Source organism: Diachasma alloeum, unplaced genomic scaffold (assembly GCF_001412515.2).
Source record: "Diachasma alloeum isolate Michigan unplaced genomic scaffold, Dall2.0 Dall_scaffold_00206, whole genome shotgun sequence".
NCBI classification, from domain to species: domain Eukaryota; kingdom Metazoa; phylum Arthropoda; class Insecta; order Hymenoptera; family Braconidae; genus Diachasma; species Diachasma alloeum.
The window spans coordinates 733,395-753,640 of NW_021680371.1; the positions used below are offsets into that span (position 1 = coordinate 733,395).

The 20,246-nt window shown below is 37.0% G+C and overlaps 1 protein-coding gene across 1 annotated transcript in view; it reads right to left on the reverse strand.

The window, feature by feature from the left end:
* The window catches only part of LOC107036151 (dorsal root ganglia homeobox protein), a 122,965-nt gene that overhangs the window by 26,072 nt on the left and 76,647 nt on the right, over positions 1 to 20,246 (reverse strand). Inside the window, exons 3-4 of the mRNA XM_029125956.1 lie at positions 17,051 to 17,140; positions 13,028 to 13,158 (exon numbers count right to left, since the gene is read on the reverse strand). Coding sequence (XP_028981789.1) covers positions 13,028 to 13,158; positions 17,051 to 17,140 — 221 coding nt within the window. The remainder of the gene's footprint in view (positions 1 to 13,027; positions 13,159 to 17,050; positions 17,141 to 20,246) is intronic.

Consider the following 20,246-nt stretch of genomic DNA (forward strand, 5'->3'; position numbering starts at 1 on the left):
TTTTCAGGGTAATGCATATTGGACGCCGTACTGTTATTCACTTTTCTTTGCTCGGGAATTGGCATTGGCTCTTGCCCAAACTCGTAAAAGTGAAAATCACTACGGAAAATTATCGTTCAGAACTAGTGCCATGGTTTTTTTTTACTCGTGTGGAGTTGGCGTCCGAGCCGAAGGTGAGGACTGGCCAACCACACGAGTAAAAGAACCTCATGGCACTCGTCCTGAAATATACTATTCTTGCAATCGGTATTTTTGTTCTGAAGGATAAAAAATAAAATGTTAGCGTCAACGTGAGGCGTGGCTATTATGACATTTGAGATCTTCGGAGTTAGGTTTTGTATGCACAGAAGCCGAGCAAACGAAAATGAAATAAAATTTAATCAGATATGAAAAATTTGGTTAAGGACATCCAAGTACTTCGGCTATTTTTTCTCCAGTGACATCCTTTTCTATTTTTGTAGTGGACTATCACAACTTTCATTCGAGCCCCATTTGACCTCAAGTTTTCGGACCTTTTCCAATGATTTTATTATTTAATTAAACCGGTAGGAAACATTTAAAAAATCTTACATTGATCAAGGTTTAAAAATACTAATCGAAATTAAAAAATAGTAAAATAATTGATAATCTAAATTTCCAATTGATATTTAATAATATGGATTGTTGAAATTAAGTTGAAAATCCTTTTACTATGTTGTCATAGCATTCTCTCCTATGGCCATAGTAATTTTTACTATTTAATTCTGGCCGTTTATGATTCCGTTGTTATGAAAAGTATGTCATTTAATGTCTTAACTCAATTAATATTAATTACTACTCAATTACCCCAAAATTTGATTCCTTTCGATTATTTTTCATTTAAAAACGCCAAGATTCGCAATTTGGGAATCTAATAATTTTTTATTTCAGTACGGGAAGGTAGGGCAAAACGGATCGCAGGGCAAAACTGACAGAAAATTGACCACTGACAGAAAATTGGTAATTTTTATTTTTTTTTCTTTCAAATCAGGAACACTGAATGTGTTGAATTAAAAGTGGGTTTCTTAGATCGTAATCGTCACAGGGGTTTTATAGACAACAAATGTCGTTGAACCGCAATTTGATCAGATTTGCTGATCACCTCAAACCACGAGGTGACTTTGAAAAACCAATATTTCCTAGGAATCTGTGTGTCTAACGGCAAAACGGATATTTTTATATTTATTTCTTGTCTAAACAAGCAGCGCGATAGGAGCCATTTGACGGATTACATATGACTGCTACTCTCCACGTATTTTTTTCTCCTATTTTCATTTCTACCAATTTCATTGGTAGTAGGCTTCCGAATGGTTTCCAATGCATGTTTTCAAAAAATAAAACCATATAATCATTTTATATGGCTTTCTCAGCTATCCTGATGTAAAAATGAAAGGTGAAATATAGATGCGTCAATTTTTTTTTCTCAAGAATTTCTCAATTTTCTATTAATGGTCCGTTCTGCCCTGCGGTCCGTTTTGCCCTATCCTCCCCTATAGGTTATTGGTAGATTCTTGGTACGGAATTTTAGACATTTTCATTCTGGAACTAAGAAACCAGTTTCTTCTTCGCAGTTCTATGTCCTCGGAAACCTTTTTTTTCCCTGTGATGGTTGATTATTTTATGAGAAGCATATTTTCTTCATTTTCAGTTCCTCTCATACCACCTAATTCAGAAGGTTTAAACAGATAGAAGGTTGATATCATAGTTGGCATGAGATGGGATACCTACCTGGAGTATTTTAACGAATGCTCAATGGCGCCACGCGCTTAAATCTACCGCAACAATGGGGCCCATGTTGTCAGGGAGCGAGGCTCTCTCATCTTTACGTAGGTAATCATTGCTGGCGAAGACTTTGGCGGGCATGACTTGCTCCAGCCAGCGCCACTTGAGAGCAAGCTCATCTCTTTGTGTTCTGCTCCACCTATCTTTCCTTCCTCTCTCCTTGAGAATTCTTTGCTAATAGGGGACTGTTGAAGGGATACAGCTTGGTGCCGGGACAGCCCAGCTCTTTTTTTAATAGTCGGATAATGGGAAAAGGATGAAAATTATGTGACGTCATACGTTTCAGAGACTCAAGTCAAGATGGAGTATTTATTAATGAATAACCATTTTCATCACGCTGTGACGAAAAGTGAACTTTTCGGCACGCTCCGCGTGCCTAAAAGTCCAATTTCCGCCACATTGTGATGAAATAGCATATTTAGGTACGAGTGAGACGGGATTTTCGCGCGTGTGAAGTTGGCGCCCAGAGATGCAACCAAAGGCTGCCAATCGCACAAGTTGAAAATTCCCATCTCACATGTGTCGAATAATATTTTTTGACAGTGATGTTACGTTCAGCGAGTGGCCGAACTGTGCCTTGTTCGTTTGCAAGAAAAAGGAAAGACTTTTCGTTGACTCGTGGTTTACGAGTACACAGTAAAAAATTCAGAGTGAATTTCGACTCTGAGTCCACACCAAAAAAGTGAAAACAAGTTCACTGTTTTCTATGTCGATGGACGGAGTATATTAATTCCGGAGTTAAGTAATGATTGGAGTGAAAATTTACACGGCCATAGTGTCAACATGAACATGGTAATCAACACAGTTTGATGTTAAAAATAAAAATCCACTCTGTACGAGAAATTGACTCAGGGCTGAGGGTGAAGTGAACTCCCAAAAAGACTTTACCACTGAAATCTTTAATTTCTCATCCCTGGAGACATTGAAACTGATTTTTTTTTTAATGTGTAAACAAAAAGGCACTTTTCAGCACGAGGTGAACATAGCAGCAGTGTCAAAATAGTATATTTCGTAACGAGTGCAAAAAAGTGTTGTTTGGCGAGTGGGAGGTTTATATCACGAGTCGAAGGCGAGTGATATAATCCCACGAGCTAAAAAACATTTTTTCACGAGTTACGAACAATAGTTTTCATCACAATGTGGCGGAAATTGGACTTTTAGGCACGCGGAGCGTGCCGAAAAGTTCATTTTTCGTCACAGCGTGATGAAAGGTATATTTCGATGCGAGTGTGTAAAAGTGTTTTTTGACCCGTGCCCTCATGGAAAAATATATATACAGAAATATATGTCACTTATATCCGCTTATATATGGTATACGTTCCGGCAAAAAATTCAATATCTGAGATATATGTTGGATATATGTCTGTACATATATGCCACCGTAAATACTTAGCATATATCTGGGATACAAGGCGGATATATTCAAGATATAATATAATTCTGACAAAGTCACTATATCTCACTTATGAGTTATGATTTATATTTTTTCTATACGGGTGGAAGGTGTGTAGCACTCGCCGAAGGCTATAACGGTCCCAAGGTACAGCAGGGTTACAAGGGTCAAGAGAGTCAAAAACCCCTTATTTGATTATAAGTCTACTTGATGTTACAAGAAGAGGTAACGGAGGTGACTTTTCGGCCCCTGCGTACCCTTGGACCCTTTAGGGTCATAAGGGCCATAAGGGTCTCAAGGTACAGCACGGTTACAAGGGTCAAGAGGGTCAAAATCCCTTATTTGACTATAAGTTCCCTCATGGGAAGAACATATATCCGGACATATATCTCAGTATATTTCACTTATATTTCGGCCAAAAATGTAGTATGCCAAATATATGCTGGATATAAGTGCTGCATATATCTCATTCCCATAAGGGTTCATAAGCGTGAAATTTTACTCTACACACAAGTGATGAAAAATACATCTTTCGTCCGGTGAAAGTTTATTTGGATGCATCGATGAATATCAAATTCTCATAAAATAAATGAAAAGTAACTCATTAATTTGCAAGTTTTCACTCTTTGATTGTTTCTTTTGGTTTACGGGAGAATTACATTGCCCTACCAATGGAGCCCTCTCACAACCCCCCGGCCGCAGGCGAATATTGTAGAGAATTGTTTTTCGTCGGACACCTATATAACCCTGTAGCCCGAAGGTTTCTCGGATTACGATTTTCAGCACCGACGCAGAAAGAGATACAAACGCAGACATCGATAGAAGCACAGACATTGACATCAGGAAAACGGATATGCCACTTATTCAGTCGCGTCTCTGGCTGGGTCTGTGGGGAATCGTAATTAGAAAAACTTCCAGAACCTGTTTATAAATGGTACAACTATCGTATTTTGTGGCTTTCGGTTTTTCTGAAGCACGCCAATGGAGGGTAATGAAGGGTAATTTATGTAAATGTTTTCTGACTTTTCGTACGTAGAATTGATTCTTCAAAAAATCTGATGATAGCTGACAACGAAACTTATTACAGGAAATTTTTCAAATTTAGGTAACTTCAGACATCGGCATAATCATAAGGCAATTAAATTATTATTCATCTCCATAGTTAATATTAAGGAAGTAGGGTCGTGGGAAATGTGGAGGAAATAATAAACTGCGCTTATTGTCAATTCGCGACATTTCGCGTATAATTCAGTAGCGAAGTGGTAAAACGGTACGAGTAAATTTTGACTATTGACCAGTTTTCAATGAATATCTCGAAATCTGAGGCAGATAGCCAAATTTTTCTTACGACCTTTCCTGTAGAGCAAATTGAGAGCTGTAAAAAAGATTTAGATGAACATTTCGCTATCTCCCTTAGATTCGGAGATATTCCTCGAAAACTCGGCTAAGAGATAAGTCGACTTAAACCGTTTTACCACTTCGCTACTGATTTTAAGCTTTCTCAGGCTTCTGGAAACCAAACAAGTTCAAAACCAACAAATCAATTAATTTTGCCAGTGTTTTATATTGTCACATATTTGGTTCCCATACATACGTCTGATGTTCTGGTAGGATCTCGTCTCATTACAATCAATGAAATTATTATTCATAAATTTAAAATAATCATAAATTATAAATTTTAAATAAAGTTAAATTTTGAATAAATCAAGTGTTAATATTATTCAACATTTTTCGAGTTATTAAATTAATCTATGAATTAAATATTCTAATTTTGAATTAATTTATCAGTCAATAATTGATTTCGGAAGATTGACGATTACTTGGCTAATCGAAAATCCTTTCATGAAATTTAAAAATATTTTCTCAATACTCAATGGACAATTCCATATTGTCAATTATTAGATTCATAGTCAACTGAAAATTTAAATTACCAATTATTTAATTATATTTCAAATTTCAACGAAGATACGTAAACCTTAATTATTTTAAAGCGCAACTTCTCATAATTATTTTTAAACTAATGATTGATGCCGATCCCTGGAGAAGTTTTCAGACAATTTAGGTGGCAATCACTTCTAAAAAAAAATTCAATATATTTTTGGGGGAATCAGAAACCCATTGAGTCTAAATTTTATCGTGAATTAAATACAATTGAATGATAACTCGAATAAAAAAATCCATATTCCCTATTCCTTGTAGTTCTCGAGTTACAGATATTTACAGGCACACATAGATCCAATATGGCGCATATGCGCGCGCACACACACACATACCTATTTTCTCTTAAAAACATCACGTCTCTGCATGTCATGATAATTGAAGTAATATCCATAAAAAATGACTGAATCATGAATTTTTTAAGTTTGCAAAGCTTCCATTCGGATGCAAAAGCGAAGCAGTTTTGGGGAGAGTGGGGTTGAAGTGAATAAACATTGAGACATTTCTGGTAGGGTGTTGCACATGTAATATTGAAAGGCAATTCTGTCAGGGACATTTCGATTAACTCCACCGCAGGGGTTCATTCCTCGCTCCATTGAGATCATCTTTTCTGTGCTATTTGTTAACAAGTTAATTCAATACTCTTTTGCATTACCTCATATTTTGTAATTCAATTACCTCGGCATAAAGCATAGATTGTATGTTACAAATATGTTTCACGAATAATAAATCTTTCACTATTTGAAAATTACTTCTGAAATTTTGAGTAAAAAATTTTGCAATTTTTAACAATCACTCATTCACGCGAAATTTGCATGTGTTTTATTGTTGAAAAATCAGTTGAATTCTGCAGTATTCAATGGAATTGCAATTTTCAACTGCCAATGATGATGAAAATTATCAAATCATTTGAAAATTGAAGCAACAGTTTCCCTGAATTTTTAATCTACTGAAAAATCAATTGGATGTGATGTTCAATTTCAATTGGATATGATGTTTAAGTTCAGATGGAAAAATGACGAGTGCGAAGTACGAGTACTTCAACAATCGCAAGCGTTGCGTGAGGCCCGCAACTCGTTCGTTGTAGAATCCCCTTCAGTCTCTGGGCAATCAATGATACAATTGACCAACGATTAGTTCATCATCACATCAGCTAGAACTTCTCATGTTTTCTCTTTTGACGAATTTTCTTTTCCTCTATTGGTCAGGCAATTAATACTCTTCATTAAGAAGAAGAATAAAAATGAAGTGTAGTAGTCTTCCAGAGATCAGGAGCATAAGTTACACGGAGAGAAATATTCAGTAAAAATTACGTATCTTTTCCGTAATTTCGGAGCGAAATATGGTTGTAGGAAATTTTACGAAACTGTCTAAAATTTTACGGAACTGAATATTTCTCTCCGTGTATAATATTCTGAGCGAGTGAATTTCAATCATTGGAGAATCGTTTGTGGATATTCCATAGATTGCAAAAAGCAAATCGAATTAATGAAATTAATCATGAAGTTGGTAAATGTCTTTCAATGCGTACTTATTCTTCAAACAGAAATCTGCGCAGATTACTAGAATGAAAGGCACTGGGGGTGGGTTGTTGGTAGCCCGCTGCGCCTACTTCCGAATTTGGGTGTGTTGATAAGGGTGTTTTGGAGCGGGTGTTACCCTCCACGGGTCGTTACCACCGGCTTTTCGACTAATCGTTAGGTCCAGCAGGGTACAAAATTCTACCCAACGATTCCTTTCCAATACGAAAAGATAATTCTACTGGAATTATATTGAAGATCCTGTAATCGAGGGCCAAGACATGAATCGTTTCGTTGTTGGGGTATTGAGTAATACCCCAAGAGCTTCAGAATTATCGGGTGTTTCCCGATATAGTCAGACTAAAATTTCATTTCCCTTTGAAAAGTTGTCTTTCAATTCAGTAGCGAAGTGGTAAAAGGACAAGTCAATTTTGACTACTGACCAGTTTTCAGTCAATATCTCGGAATCTAAGGAAGATAGCAAAATTTTTGTTATAACCTTTTTTGTGGAGCCGATTGAGTGCTACAACAAATGTAATTACGAAAATTTCATTATCTCCCTTAGATTCGGAAATATTCCTCAAAAACTCAACTGGGAGATAAGTCGACTTATCTCCATTTATCACGTTACTACTGAATTGATTTTATTGAGAAATCAACATTTCGACAATGGAAACCATGGAAACCTGAAGCCTGAAATTAGCTTTTTGAGGGAAAGGAAAATTTAGTTGAACTATAGCTTCGCTGCAGACAAGTGAGGGTGTCAAGTTTTGCAGGTTAAAAAATCCCGAGTGCTTGTGCGAGGGATTTTTCTGTAAAACTTGGCAGGATCGTTTGTTTGCAGGGGAGCTTGAGGGAAATACTTTTCGCAATCGGACTTTGGCGAATTAGGGTGCAGTGGACATCATCAGAAGGTGAATTAGGCAAGATTTGAACAAATTATATTAACCCTAGATTGGTCACTCCATGAGGGAAACCTCGCCCCGCGTCGTTTTTCGTTAATTACAATTGACTGGCTAACAAACATCCTGCGGGTTGATGACGATACCGGATGTGTGTTTGTTACGAAGAAGCATCGGTTTACGGACATTTTCATGTGTTTGTTATATTGAATATATTTTGTTTTTCTATAAAGAGGTTCAGTGTACATTACGGTTATTATTAGTCATCTCAGGAAGAATAGATTCATTATATAACATACATATGGAAGTGTTCGTAGAAGGTGCTTTCTGGTGACACACATACACGGAGAGAAATTTTCTAGAAAAATTCTAGTACGAGCACTGGTAAAAATCAGAGTCCACCGGCTGTGAAAAATTCTAGTGTTGTTAAGGTAACATTTCTTGGTATTTCTGGTCAAATTTCTGGGGATTTCTGTGAAATTTTCACAGAAATACGGGGAAAAATTCACGTTTTCCCAATAAAATTTCTAGAGCCGGCACTGGAATTTTTTCCTGGCCGTCACTTTGCGCCTCCGTGTACCGCTGTTGTCGTTAACAAAATACGTGTTTGTTGATTTTCGTTGTCTTTTACAATGGATTTGGGTGCAACAAAAACGCTATTAATCATTGTTTTTCTCGTGCATAAAGTGCTTTCATATGACTTGGATGAGATACATTTCGAAGGCAATTTTTGTTTTTTTTCTTAACTCATTACACTGTTAGAAAATTACTCCTGAAATTTCAAGTAAAAAATCTTGAAATTTTTAACAATCCCTAGTTACACGAAATTTTCATGTATTTTGCTATTGAAAAATCAGTTGAATGCTGGAGTGTTCAATGGAATTGCAATTTTCAGGTCCACATGATAATGAAAATTATTCAATAATTTGAAAATTCAAGCAACAATTTTCATGAATTTTCAATCCACTGAAAATTCCGTTGGATGTGATGTTCAATTTGAAATATCATATTGAACATCAATATCAGTCATAATCCAAGATGGAAAACCCAATTATCCTGAATTTCCAACCTGAATGAGAGATTCCATGAACGATTTGATCTTAAATTGAATTCAAATTCACAACATTGAGAATTCACGGGCAACTATTGCTTAATTTTCAAACAATTTCTGACAGTGTACACTGATAGAATGATTCATTTATTCCAAACGAGATTCGTTAACTATTAACGAATGAACATTTGGTGAGACCGAATAGGCCCCAACCTCCAACCGAAATCTATTCGTTAACAATAACTAATCTGTTCTATCAGTGTAGAAGGCCCGAATTCGCATACAGAATTTAATACCGATGGAAAAATCAATGCACGGAGGGAAATATTCAATAAAAATTTCGGATGATTTCGGTGATTGTTTCAGGTGTAAGAAGGTTATATTTAATCCATTACTGTTATAGAGTTTCGTGTGATGGATCGAACTTGTAGCCGGACAGCAACGTTGAGTGTGTCAAGATTCTGAAGAAATTGATGTGTTTAGCGAAACGTCTTTTTTGTTACAAATTATTAGACATCGGCGCTTTTTTCGCCGATATCCTGTGATTCTTTCTGATAAGGTGGCCAACATAAGCAAACTGGGGAAGTATTTATAGTTATTTGCCCAACAATTCACGATATAGTGGAAGTAACGACGCTCTTTTCCTGATCTGTCTGTCTTTGTCTGCAACGATTACAGTTCAATCCTCCTATGAGATACCACAGGGATTCTAGGGGAATAAAATTCCGAGAATAACGTACTGTTGGAAATTTTTTGAAATTTCATGGAAGATATTTGAGTCAATTTCGTGAGAGTGACATTGAATCGAATTTAGGGAAAAAATGATTATAAAATTTCAAGTTTTAAGTACAATTCGCGGAAATTCATGAGTTTTCAATGGAGTGAGATGGAAATTTCACAACTTTATTGAATTTTCAGTGGAACATGAATATTCAGAAATAAAATGACATGAATTTTCACTTTTTCTCTGAATTTTCCTGATTTTTCTGAATTTTCACAGAATAATTGAACTGAAAAATCAAGTATTTTATTGATTTCCAGATCATTTGAACTGAAAACCAATGGAATATTTGATGTTTCAATGACAAGATTTCCGGAAATTTCAGTGGAACTTGGACACGATAAAAATTTCCGGAATTCGGCACGGAAAATTCAGAAGAAAATTTTTAACAGTCCGACATCTACCGACATATTAGGACATTTTTCTGTCAGTGTAGTGTTTGGTAAATTCTCCAGATTTACAGGATCAACTATGAAACCAGTCAACCGTCCTTTCGTCTAAAAATCATCGAGCGACAATTATAATGAAAAGTCAATTAAATGATAATTAATATTTGGGCGTTAATGGAAAGCTTGTAATAAGAGGAAATAATATGATGATTAATTATTTCACATATATGCGCGCGTGGCGGGGAGATATCAAAGTTATAATATGGGCATATTCTAGCTGAACAATTTAATAACTTGATCGTCCATTACGCAGCGCATGTGGCGGGGCTCACGCTCGATGATAAACAGAAAGATAGTTGATGAATATATACCCACCATCTCAACATAGTACAGACATCATATATGATAGAATTTTCCAACGCTTCACTGCACGGAGAGAAATATTGAGTAAAAATTACGGAACAATTCACGTAATCCGCAATGGGGAATCGTTTCCGGCAATTTTTATAGGAATGGAAGAGAATAAATCTGAAACGTTCAGGGAAGTTTCAGGTTCATCACCGAACAAGTACGAAATTGTCACGTAATTTTTTCCAAGAACTAAAATTTTACAGAAACTTCCCAACTTATTATGCCTCCAAAATCAGAAATTCTTGAATGTTCAACAATTTTTATGAAGTTATTTTCACGTTCCGTTCCGTAAAATTTCTCAATCGTTGCGGAAAAATTACGAAACGACTTGTTGTCCCCACAACGGTGAATCATCAGACGGATGGTTAATTTTTACGAAACAAATCGTCGAATTTATGTGGCGACTCGTACAATTTTAGTTCCGACCCACACTTTTTATTGAATTTTACTTCGCTTGCGGATTACGTTTCGAAATGTAATTTTCACGTTTTTTTTCTGGTAATTTTTATTGAATTTTTCTCTCCGTGTGTTAGAAAATTATTCTTCAAATTTCAAGTGAAAAAGCTTGAAATTTTGAACAACGACAAAGTTATATGAAATTTCTGTATATTTCTTCATTGAGGAATCAGTTAATTTCTTGAATATTCGAATAATTCTCGATTTTCTGGTCGATAAGATACTGAAAAACTTTGAAAATTTTGAAAATTCAGGCACCAACTTTTCCAAATTCTCAATCTCTTCAAAATTGAATTGCATGTCATGTTCAATTTTCACGATGAGTTTGGAAATCGAAGCTTTCATTGAAAAATCAATGATTGTTTAACATGAAAAACCCAATTTTCGTGAATTTTCAAAATGAATGAGAAATTTAGTGAACGCTTTCATTTGAAATTGAATTCACCCTCACAGCATCGAAAATTCAGATGATCCGGTGACTGATAATTCAAGAAATTTCTAACACTATCTAATTCCCATACCCGAAAAGAGGAGTTTTAAAGTTCGTTTCAATATTGGAAAATTATTCTTGAAATTTCAAGTGAAACAACTTGAAATTTTTAGCAACGCTAAATTTGAAGTTTCTGTATATGTCTTCATTGAGGAATTAGTTAATTTCTTGAATATTCAAATAATTATCGATTTTCCGGTCGATAAGGTGCTGAAAAACATTGGAAATTTTGAAAATTCAGGCAACAACTTTTCTAAATTTTCAATCTCTTCAAAATTGAATTGTATGTGACATTCAATTTTCACGACGAGTTTGAAAATCCAAGCTGTCATTGAAAAATCAATGATTGTTTAACGTGAAAACCCCAATTTTCTTGAATTATCAAGATGAATGAGAAATTTAGTGAACGCTTTCATTTCCAATTGAATTCACTCTCACAAAATGGAAAATTCAGCTGACGCGGTGACTGATATTTCAATACATTTCTCACAGCGTCTAGTTCCCATACCCGAAAAGAGGAGCTTTAAACTTCTTTAACTCGAAAAAACTAGTAAAGAGCGGATAATGATAACTAGGAAAACCCATACACTCTCCCAAGAATATATGTAAAAGGATGTTCCGCCACTCCGAATAGTGGTAACCGCCTTCGGCCTGAGGGTTCAGCCCTCTTTCGTCAGGCCCATGCACACAAATATACGTTCGTTACGGCTTTATTCCTAGTTTTGCGAGCGACAGAATAGGCAGGTATGGAGCATAAACAGTTTTGAGATGGTAAATAATAAAAAAGCGAAGCCAAAAAGGAAAATGAAGGAGGAGAAAGAGATGGAATAATGAGCAACCTCCCTACAAAGGTCGGTTGAAGGAAGTGAGACAACGTTGGAGTGAGGGATTATAGTGTATAGGCGCACAAAAAAAAGAGAAGATACAGTGGTTCACTACGAAAATATAGCCGTTAACGATTATATATACGGAATTCCCCACCCCTTTGGAACCCCACCTACACAAAATATCCCGGATTTCTCGTTATATTGTGTCCCCTTTTGAACGCTATGTGGGTGCAGGCGAGGCAAGGGGATCCTTTGAAACAAAAGACGTCGCGAAGGCGCGCCCTGATTGGCCCCGTGGCTCGCGTACTGCGGTCCTGATTGGCCCGTGGAACCGCACCCACCCTGCAATGGCTGCTTTGTCAGTGTGTACGCGCCAGTACGTTCAATGCGCACCCCTGCACGCGCTTTCTATACCCCCCGTTCATTTCATCCACCTCCTGTACCTCTCTTGCGTTCAAAATCTCCTCACACTACTCACCATTCCCTATACCCCTTCCGCTACCATTACGAACTAAATCCGAGTTCAACTCGACGAATGCCTCTACTCGGCGATTATTTCAAAATATACGGTAAACCCTCCTCTTTTCACTCGAAATACTTAAGCTTCAATGTGCCCGTTGATGTATCCATGTGTTGGTTTATTTATATATTTGACTTTACGTAATATGTCCGGTTTCAGCAGTAGGTGGACCTCAACAAAGTTATGTACTCATACGAGAATGATGCTGTCGTTTTGTAAATATGTGTTACTACTGTACACACAGCGTACAGTGCGCGAAGTAAGATTGAGCGCGTGTGGGCGTTGAGAAACTTTCTGATAGAAGGGGAAAAGAGAACCTTGTTCCGGTGCTGTCACGCGAAAACGACCCAGCGAACGTAGGGGACTCCATACACTCGTGTCTTTTTTTAAAATTATTTCCTTTCTTCCCTCTCTCCTTGCGGTTTTTCTCATTCTCATTCTTCAAAATGAAATTATCAATTATTGAAGCTCTTCAAGTTATCGCGTGCTCAATGTAGTCCTCAGTGGCTCTGACTCTAGTGTTGTTTATTGATCGAATTATTATTTTACCTGTATTCTGTCCTCTGGTAGATCCGTCCGCAGACTGAGCATCTCACGAGCATAAACGTCGGGATAATGAGCCTCTTTGAATGCCGCTTCCAGCTCCTCCAGCTGTTGAGACGTGAAGATCGTCCTGGAGCAACAACCACGTGAACCTAGTTATATGCCATTACAACATCTGCCTTAAGGCTACGCGTTAACCGGGTATTGATTATTTTGGTTTATTATCAGAGGAAAGAGAAATATGTAATGAAATGATACAATAGCCCGAACTATGACGTGATAATTTGACAGGGAGACGTCCAATTATCTGTGAAGAGTATTTTTTCAATAATTATGACGGGCTTTGAAGGGCTTGGCCAACTGACGGCTTCATTGTTGGGTATTATACGGTATGTACCGTACCAAATAGCATCCTATGAGACAGGGAACGAAATAATATCCAAAATTCAAAGTCATTTCCTCGGGTAGAGTTCCACCGCTGTACAGGTGGTTTACGTTAGCATGACGTGCTAAATTTCCAATCCTCTCCATTCCCTTGCGCGTTATAGGTATGTAATTATCTCGTTCGTTGAATACACAATAATTTTCGGCTGTTAATAATGTTTTTTTATGTTGGGAAAACTCAATTAAAATATTTAAAACAAATTTATTGTAGGGGCACACAAAGAAATATGATGAAACATTATTAATCTCTATCGCCGTATTTTAGTCTTCTCTAGGGCTTAGAATTAGTGATGCCGTGAGAGACAATTAGAGTAGAATTAGTGACGCTTTGTGAGACAATATTTTGGAGAGAGGGTCGCGGTCTCGATGAACCTGGAAATCTTTGGTCTCGTCTCACAATCACTCTCGACATACGCAGTAATGACTCACTGAGAGAAAAATATGATTCTTCTGACTATATTCCATCACCATCGAATTATAGTTGAAAAGTCCTCAACAATTTCTCATGGGTTACGGTAACTATGGCCGGAGAAGTGATTACTACAATGGAATCTAGTCATTGCAACTATTTTATAGTTCTACTCACGATAGATTTGTCGTGGTTACTTTTGAACTTTGGTTAGTTTAACTGCATTTTGATTTGCAAAAATTACGCTTGTGAAGTTACTATAATGTTATGTGCCGCATACAAAAAAAAATCGTATCGTTCACCAAAACTGCCTCAACTATTTTCTTATTGTAAATCGAACGTTAGATTTTTCTCTCAGTGCTGAGACCGAGATAATATCTCCAAAGTATTGTCTCGGGATGTCTCGTGAAGTTTCTCCCTGCATCACTGGATAGAATGACTCATACCGGGAAAGGATAGATCATCAATAAATTCGAATTATTCATGGAAAAACATATACCTTGAGTATATTTTATACTCGAATCAAGTATATGAATAAACCTGATTCAGGAATAAAATATACTTGATTTGAATGGGGGATGGGTGATTCAATTCGAGAATGATTATTTCGTATCAGCCCGGGTTGTACCAAGTGCTCTCAAGTGTAATATAAGGGTCAGATACTAAGTGTGAGAATATAAGAGTCAAAGAGTGGAGGTTAAAAAATGAGGGTCGGAAAGTTAGAGTCAAAAACGGAGGGCCTGAATGTAAAGGTGAAGGAAGGAGGATCAGAATGCTAGGGTTAAAAAAAGAGGGTCAGAATATTAGGATCAAAAAATTAGGGTCAGAATATAAAAATAAAAAAAGGGGGTGTCAGGCAATGAGGGTCATATAAGGGCTAAAAGCGGTGATCAAGCATAATATATGACATATCTAGACCCTCATTGCCTGACACCCACTTTTTTTACTTTTATATTCTGACCCTAATGTTTTGAGCCTAATATTCTGACCCTCATTATTTAACCTCCACTTTTTGACCCTTATATTCCGAGCCTTAGTGCCTGATCCTTATATTACACTTAAGAGGGCCTGCTGCAACCAGGGCTGATGCAAAAAAATCATCTTCGAATTGAAATGTCCATCGCCCAATTGAGTAAAAAGTATACTTGATATTATTGTATTTTATAATCAATTCAGGTGTATTTTTTTCCGTGTTTTACTTCCGAAACGAAAAGGGTAAAATGAGCTTAAGTAAAGATAGAATACCCTAAGCAAGTATTGATTTGTCCTCATCGATTTTTGTGTGTGGCCTGAGCAGATCGAACAACCAATTTATATGAATATATGCATGAAAATTAATGCAATTAGTACGTATATGCCTTGATATATAATCGTATTAATGTGGCTAATAAGTATCTTCTTCAGGGTTCTAGAGTATTTGTCTTTTCTCCCCGCAGACGTATAGCTGTGTCATCCGTCCGACTGACAATCAACATGTCAAGATCAGGAAGACACATAACCAGAGGGATAGCTGAGCGTTCAGGTCAAGGCTCTATGGAATCTAGTCGGTGTGTTTCGGTTCTGTGGCTAATTATCCGGAAAAAAACTATTCCGTCGGGTGTGAAGTGACTTTTTATATGTCCCTAAGACCAGTACTTACTTCATTCGGCTAGAACGTGGTTTTCGCTGTATTTGTTCTGTTCACTGACAGAAAAAATTAATTATACCAAGAGAGTTTTAGTTGAACCAACTTTCATTTGATTGTTAGTTTTCAAATAAACACACTGATAGAATGATTCATTTATTTCAAACGAGATTCGTTAACTATTAACGAATGGTAGAGTTGAATATGACCTAATGAATATTCGTTAATAGTTAACGAATGGTTCACTTGAATAGCGAAAGTCAAGTCAAAGAAGGCTCCTCAAATATACGTTCGTTAACTATTAACGAATGAACATTTGGTGAGACCGAATAGACCCTAACCTCCAACCAAAATCCATTCGTTAACAATAACTAATCCGTTCGATCAGTGCATGATTTCATAGTGAATACCAGTTATCGCTTCTTGAGATACATTTGATTGGGAGAAATCTAACTTCTCTAGAATTGAAGTTCCTTTGCCAAAAGTTTGCCAATTCCCGAAATTCATTGGTTTACTCAAAACTAAATACGTTGTTATCTCAATCAACACGATGACACGTTGTTCCAAGTAAATTATAATTGCAATGAGCATTTCGTATGTCAAATCAGGATGAATATTGTTACGCGGAAAAGCTTTGATTGTAGTGAGATATCGTTCAGTTGACAGAAGTTTATATTTCATGACTAAAAAAATCGCATTGTTTACAATAACAGAATCACAGATTACGGAAATGCAACACAAACTTGGAAATCACAAATTCGTTCAATATGGTATACGGAAACCTCAATTTCAACATCGGCTTCATTCGAGAAAACAACATTCAATTCATTCATCAATGTAATCATCTCCTAGGTACGAATTTTTGATCAATTCATGAAAGTAGAAAATTGCTCGACTGGAGATTATATTAAGTTTAAAAAAATAGAACTTTTCCATTTTCGTAGTGAATACATATGACTTGACCCTAAGGACTGTTTTATTTGATTCAAGTAAATGTATCTCCAGAATAAATAATTGATATTCACCGTAAGATCTTATTTACTTGAAATTGGTTCAAGTTTACAATACTTGTTCTAAGAAAGAAACATATCAATAAAAATAATTTTTTCTGTCAGTGTTTGGGACATAAAATATTTTATGTCATAGGTGCCCAGAATCCGCGATTCTACCGAGCGAAGCGAGCGAAGCGAGGTATACGAAAATAGTATACGAAACTCGTGCGTAATGGTGTTTTTTCACTCGTGGGATTGTAAAACTCGCCTTCGGCTCGTTTTACAACTTCCCACGAGCCAAAAAACCCATTACGCACTTGTTGCGTAATATACTAGTATGTCACATGGCGATAAAAGTATCTTCCCACTCATGTGATTGTGATCCTCGTCTTCGGCTCAGATTCCAAGGTTACTTTCGCCGGAAAATACTGTTACTAGCCTTGTGAGATAATATGGTATTATTCACCTCTGAACCGCTTTTGCATTAATAGAATTATCTACTTGCAACAGAAATCATAGCACAGGGATGGCATGTATACAATTCACGTCAGAGACTCACCTATGCCGACGTTTCTTTTTTTTCTTTTTGCTGAAACCCGATAATCCATCCACCGTGAAATCTTTTCCAGCTTCGATATTGTGGCCGATACCTGAAACAAATTTTATTGGTTTAGTCGGGATTGCTTGATAAAAATCTCACTTTTCTTTTGTTACTGAACAAAGATACGTAGTCATGAATTGGCTATAGTTGTTGAACGGTTTTCTGTACAGATCTTTGGAAAAACTATTTCTCATGTGTGACAGAACAAATAGGAATTAGATGCTGTCAAATTTTGTATTCATTTCATCTTTCACGTGAAGGCTGTGATTGTCACCTAATGGAGCAGTAGAAGGCAATATGAATCGTTGGACACAAAGTTTAGCCTGCCTTGAAGGTATTATAGACTCAACTTCTCATTTCAATCTGAGTTACGTTTGTTTTGCTTTTGTGTTTTTGCTTAATTGCAACGAAGACTTCTTCACGCAGAAAGTATGGAAGACAGTTTTAGCGATTTAGAAAACAACAAATAGACTGAGGGACAGGTGGTAATATTGTATGTCTCTATATTGTAAGAATCCAAATCGACTTCTGGTGATAAAAATTTGGTACTCGAAATTAAGACTCCATAATTAAGACTCGCGAGGGTCAAAATAAGGGTGATGAGGGTCAAAATGAGGGCCATAAGGGTTAGAATAAGGGTCACTAGGGTCAGAATGAGGGATCAGAGGAAGGGTCACGAGGGTCAGAATAAGGGTCATAAGGGTCAGAATAATGATCACGAGGGCCAGAATAAAAATCACAAGGGCCATAAGGGTCAGAGTAAGGGTTACGAGAATCAGATTAAGGGTCATGAGGACTAGAGTGATGTTCCAAATAACGGCTCCAGATTACGGGTCTAAATAAGGGTCGTAAGGATCAGATTAAGATACAGATAAGGATCACAAGGATCACAGTAAGGGTTCATATAAGAGCTATGGGGGTCAGAAACTAAGCGTCATAAGGGTCAGAATAAGGATCATAGAGGTCATATGTGGCGCATATGCAGGTTGGCGAGTGAAGCGAGCAGGGGGCGTAGCCCTCTAGTATATAACTAATAATCGTAGGATTCTTGTATGAGTCATCATCTTGATTTTATTTGTAGCGATGAGTTCAATATTTATATATCGATACGACGAACTGACGATGGTAGCCGAAGTGGTTAAATCGCTCGGCCGGATGGCGGGACCCGTGAGGCGCGGGTTCGAGTTCGGCTTGGGGGCAGGGATTTTTTAATCCTTCGGAAACCGTCGAACGGTAGTCTAGACACCGAGAATCATCGGAGAAATGGTAGAAAAACATTCCTCGATGATGCTCGGTCGATGGACGTCCGTGTCGAGAAAAGGTTTTCCATGGTTTCCCTTGGTCACTAGGAGAGTCTGTGCACGGCGGTGGTGGTTCCCGTCACGTGGGACGGGAATTGACGGGAGTTGATGGGATGAGATTAGTAAGTTTGATGATATGCTACATGGAGGTGTAGTGGTGGTTCCCGTCACGTGGGACGGGAATTGATGGGATGTGATTAGTAAGTTTTTTATTCTGCTCCTGGGGTACAATGCGACACGGTTGGAGAGGAAGTCGGCCCATGATAACCGCAAAATTAGGGAACTTGTAAAAACCCGAGTAGGGTATACATGGCAAATAATAAAATAAAATAAAATATATCGACACGACGAATACCGATATCTTTTTGGAATCACCTGCTTTGTTTTCGTTCTGTTCTTCACTTCATTCCCTACTCTGCCTTAGTCAATTATTTTCTCATTTTGCTTCTATTATATCATGTCTGGTCTTTTATTCTGTCTGGAACTCATCCTAGTTGTCGCTTAGTTTGTCCATTTTGTCTCTTCGTAACTCTGCCTGTCCCCTAGTCTACTTCTTCATTTTGTCTGATAGAGTCATTGTCGGACAATAAAGAAAAACCTCGAGATTTACGTCAGGGGTCCATTTCGCCCTAGGGGTTCGTTTCCCTCCACGGTTCATTTCGCGCGCCCGGGAGAATAATCGGAGCGGGGGTGGTGAATCTTACGTAGTAAAAACGTTTCGATTTTACTGCATCATTTAACTCAATACACTTGCTGTTACGCTGAGAATATTGAAAGAAACAAATATTTCTCACACAATTGGGTTTCTACAGCATTAGCAGATTAATTACTTCGTAGGAGTTACTACTTATCGCTTCTTGAGAGACATTTGATTGGGAGAAATCGAACTTCTCTAGTGTTAAAGTTCTTTTTATTTGTCGCAATAATGAGAGTATTTGATTTCTTTCTAGCCAAAGTTTGCCAATTCCCGAAATTTGTTAGTTTACTCAAAAATCACTACTAATGCAAAAATTGGGAGAATAATCGGAGCGGGGGTGATGAATCTTATGTAGTAAAAACGTTTCGATTTTACTGCATCATTTAACTCAATACACTTGCTGTTACGCCGAGAAATATTGAAAGAAACAAATATTTTTCACACAATTGGGTTCATATAGGATTAGTAGACTAATTACCTCTTAGGAGTTGCTTTTCAGATCTATTTGCAGAATGCTTACAAAAGTTGCAACATGTGGTTAACAAAGTGCGCTAGTTTCATACCTGTAGTGTCATAACTCTTGTACAATGCGCGTTTGAAATTTTTTTTACATTCAAGTTTTTTAAAATTTGGGCATTTGCATTTGTTTCAAGATAAAATTGTCCATGGAATTTGTTACTTATCTTGGAACGGCAGTAAAATTGACTTTTTATGACAGGTGATAAGTTAATATTTCAATTATGGCTAGCGGTATAAAACCTATTATGGAAATGAAATATCATATTGAATTGGATTTTTGATAGATTAAAATCCAGGACAATGATTTCCTGAATTTTCATGATTCTCGGTGATTCCCATTGTCTTAAGGACCTGAAAATTGAAATTCTGTTGAATATTCCAGAAATGAACTGATGTGTAACAGCGAGATTCTCACCCGCACCGCCCCCTATGTGGAAATTTAAATTATTACGTAATCAGAGACAAATGAATAAAACCGGATATTGATCAATTTTGTGTCAGGAATTGAACACTCACTTTGTATCGACGCTTATTTTGTCTGGCAAGAGCAAGTTCCATTGAAGAGAGAGCAGAATTGTGTGAGTAAAAATTGGTACACGGAAAGAAATGTTCAGTAAAAATTATGGAACTCGCAGTCC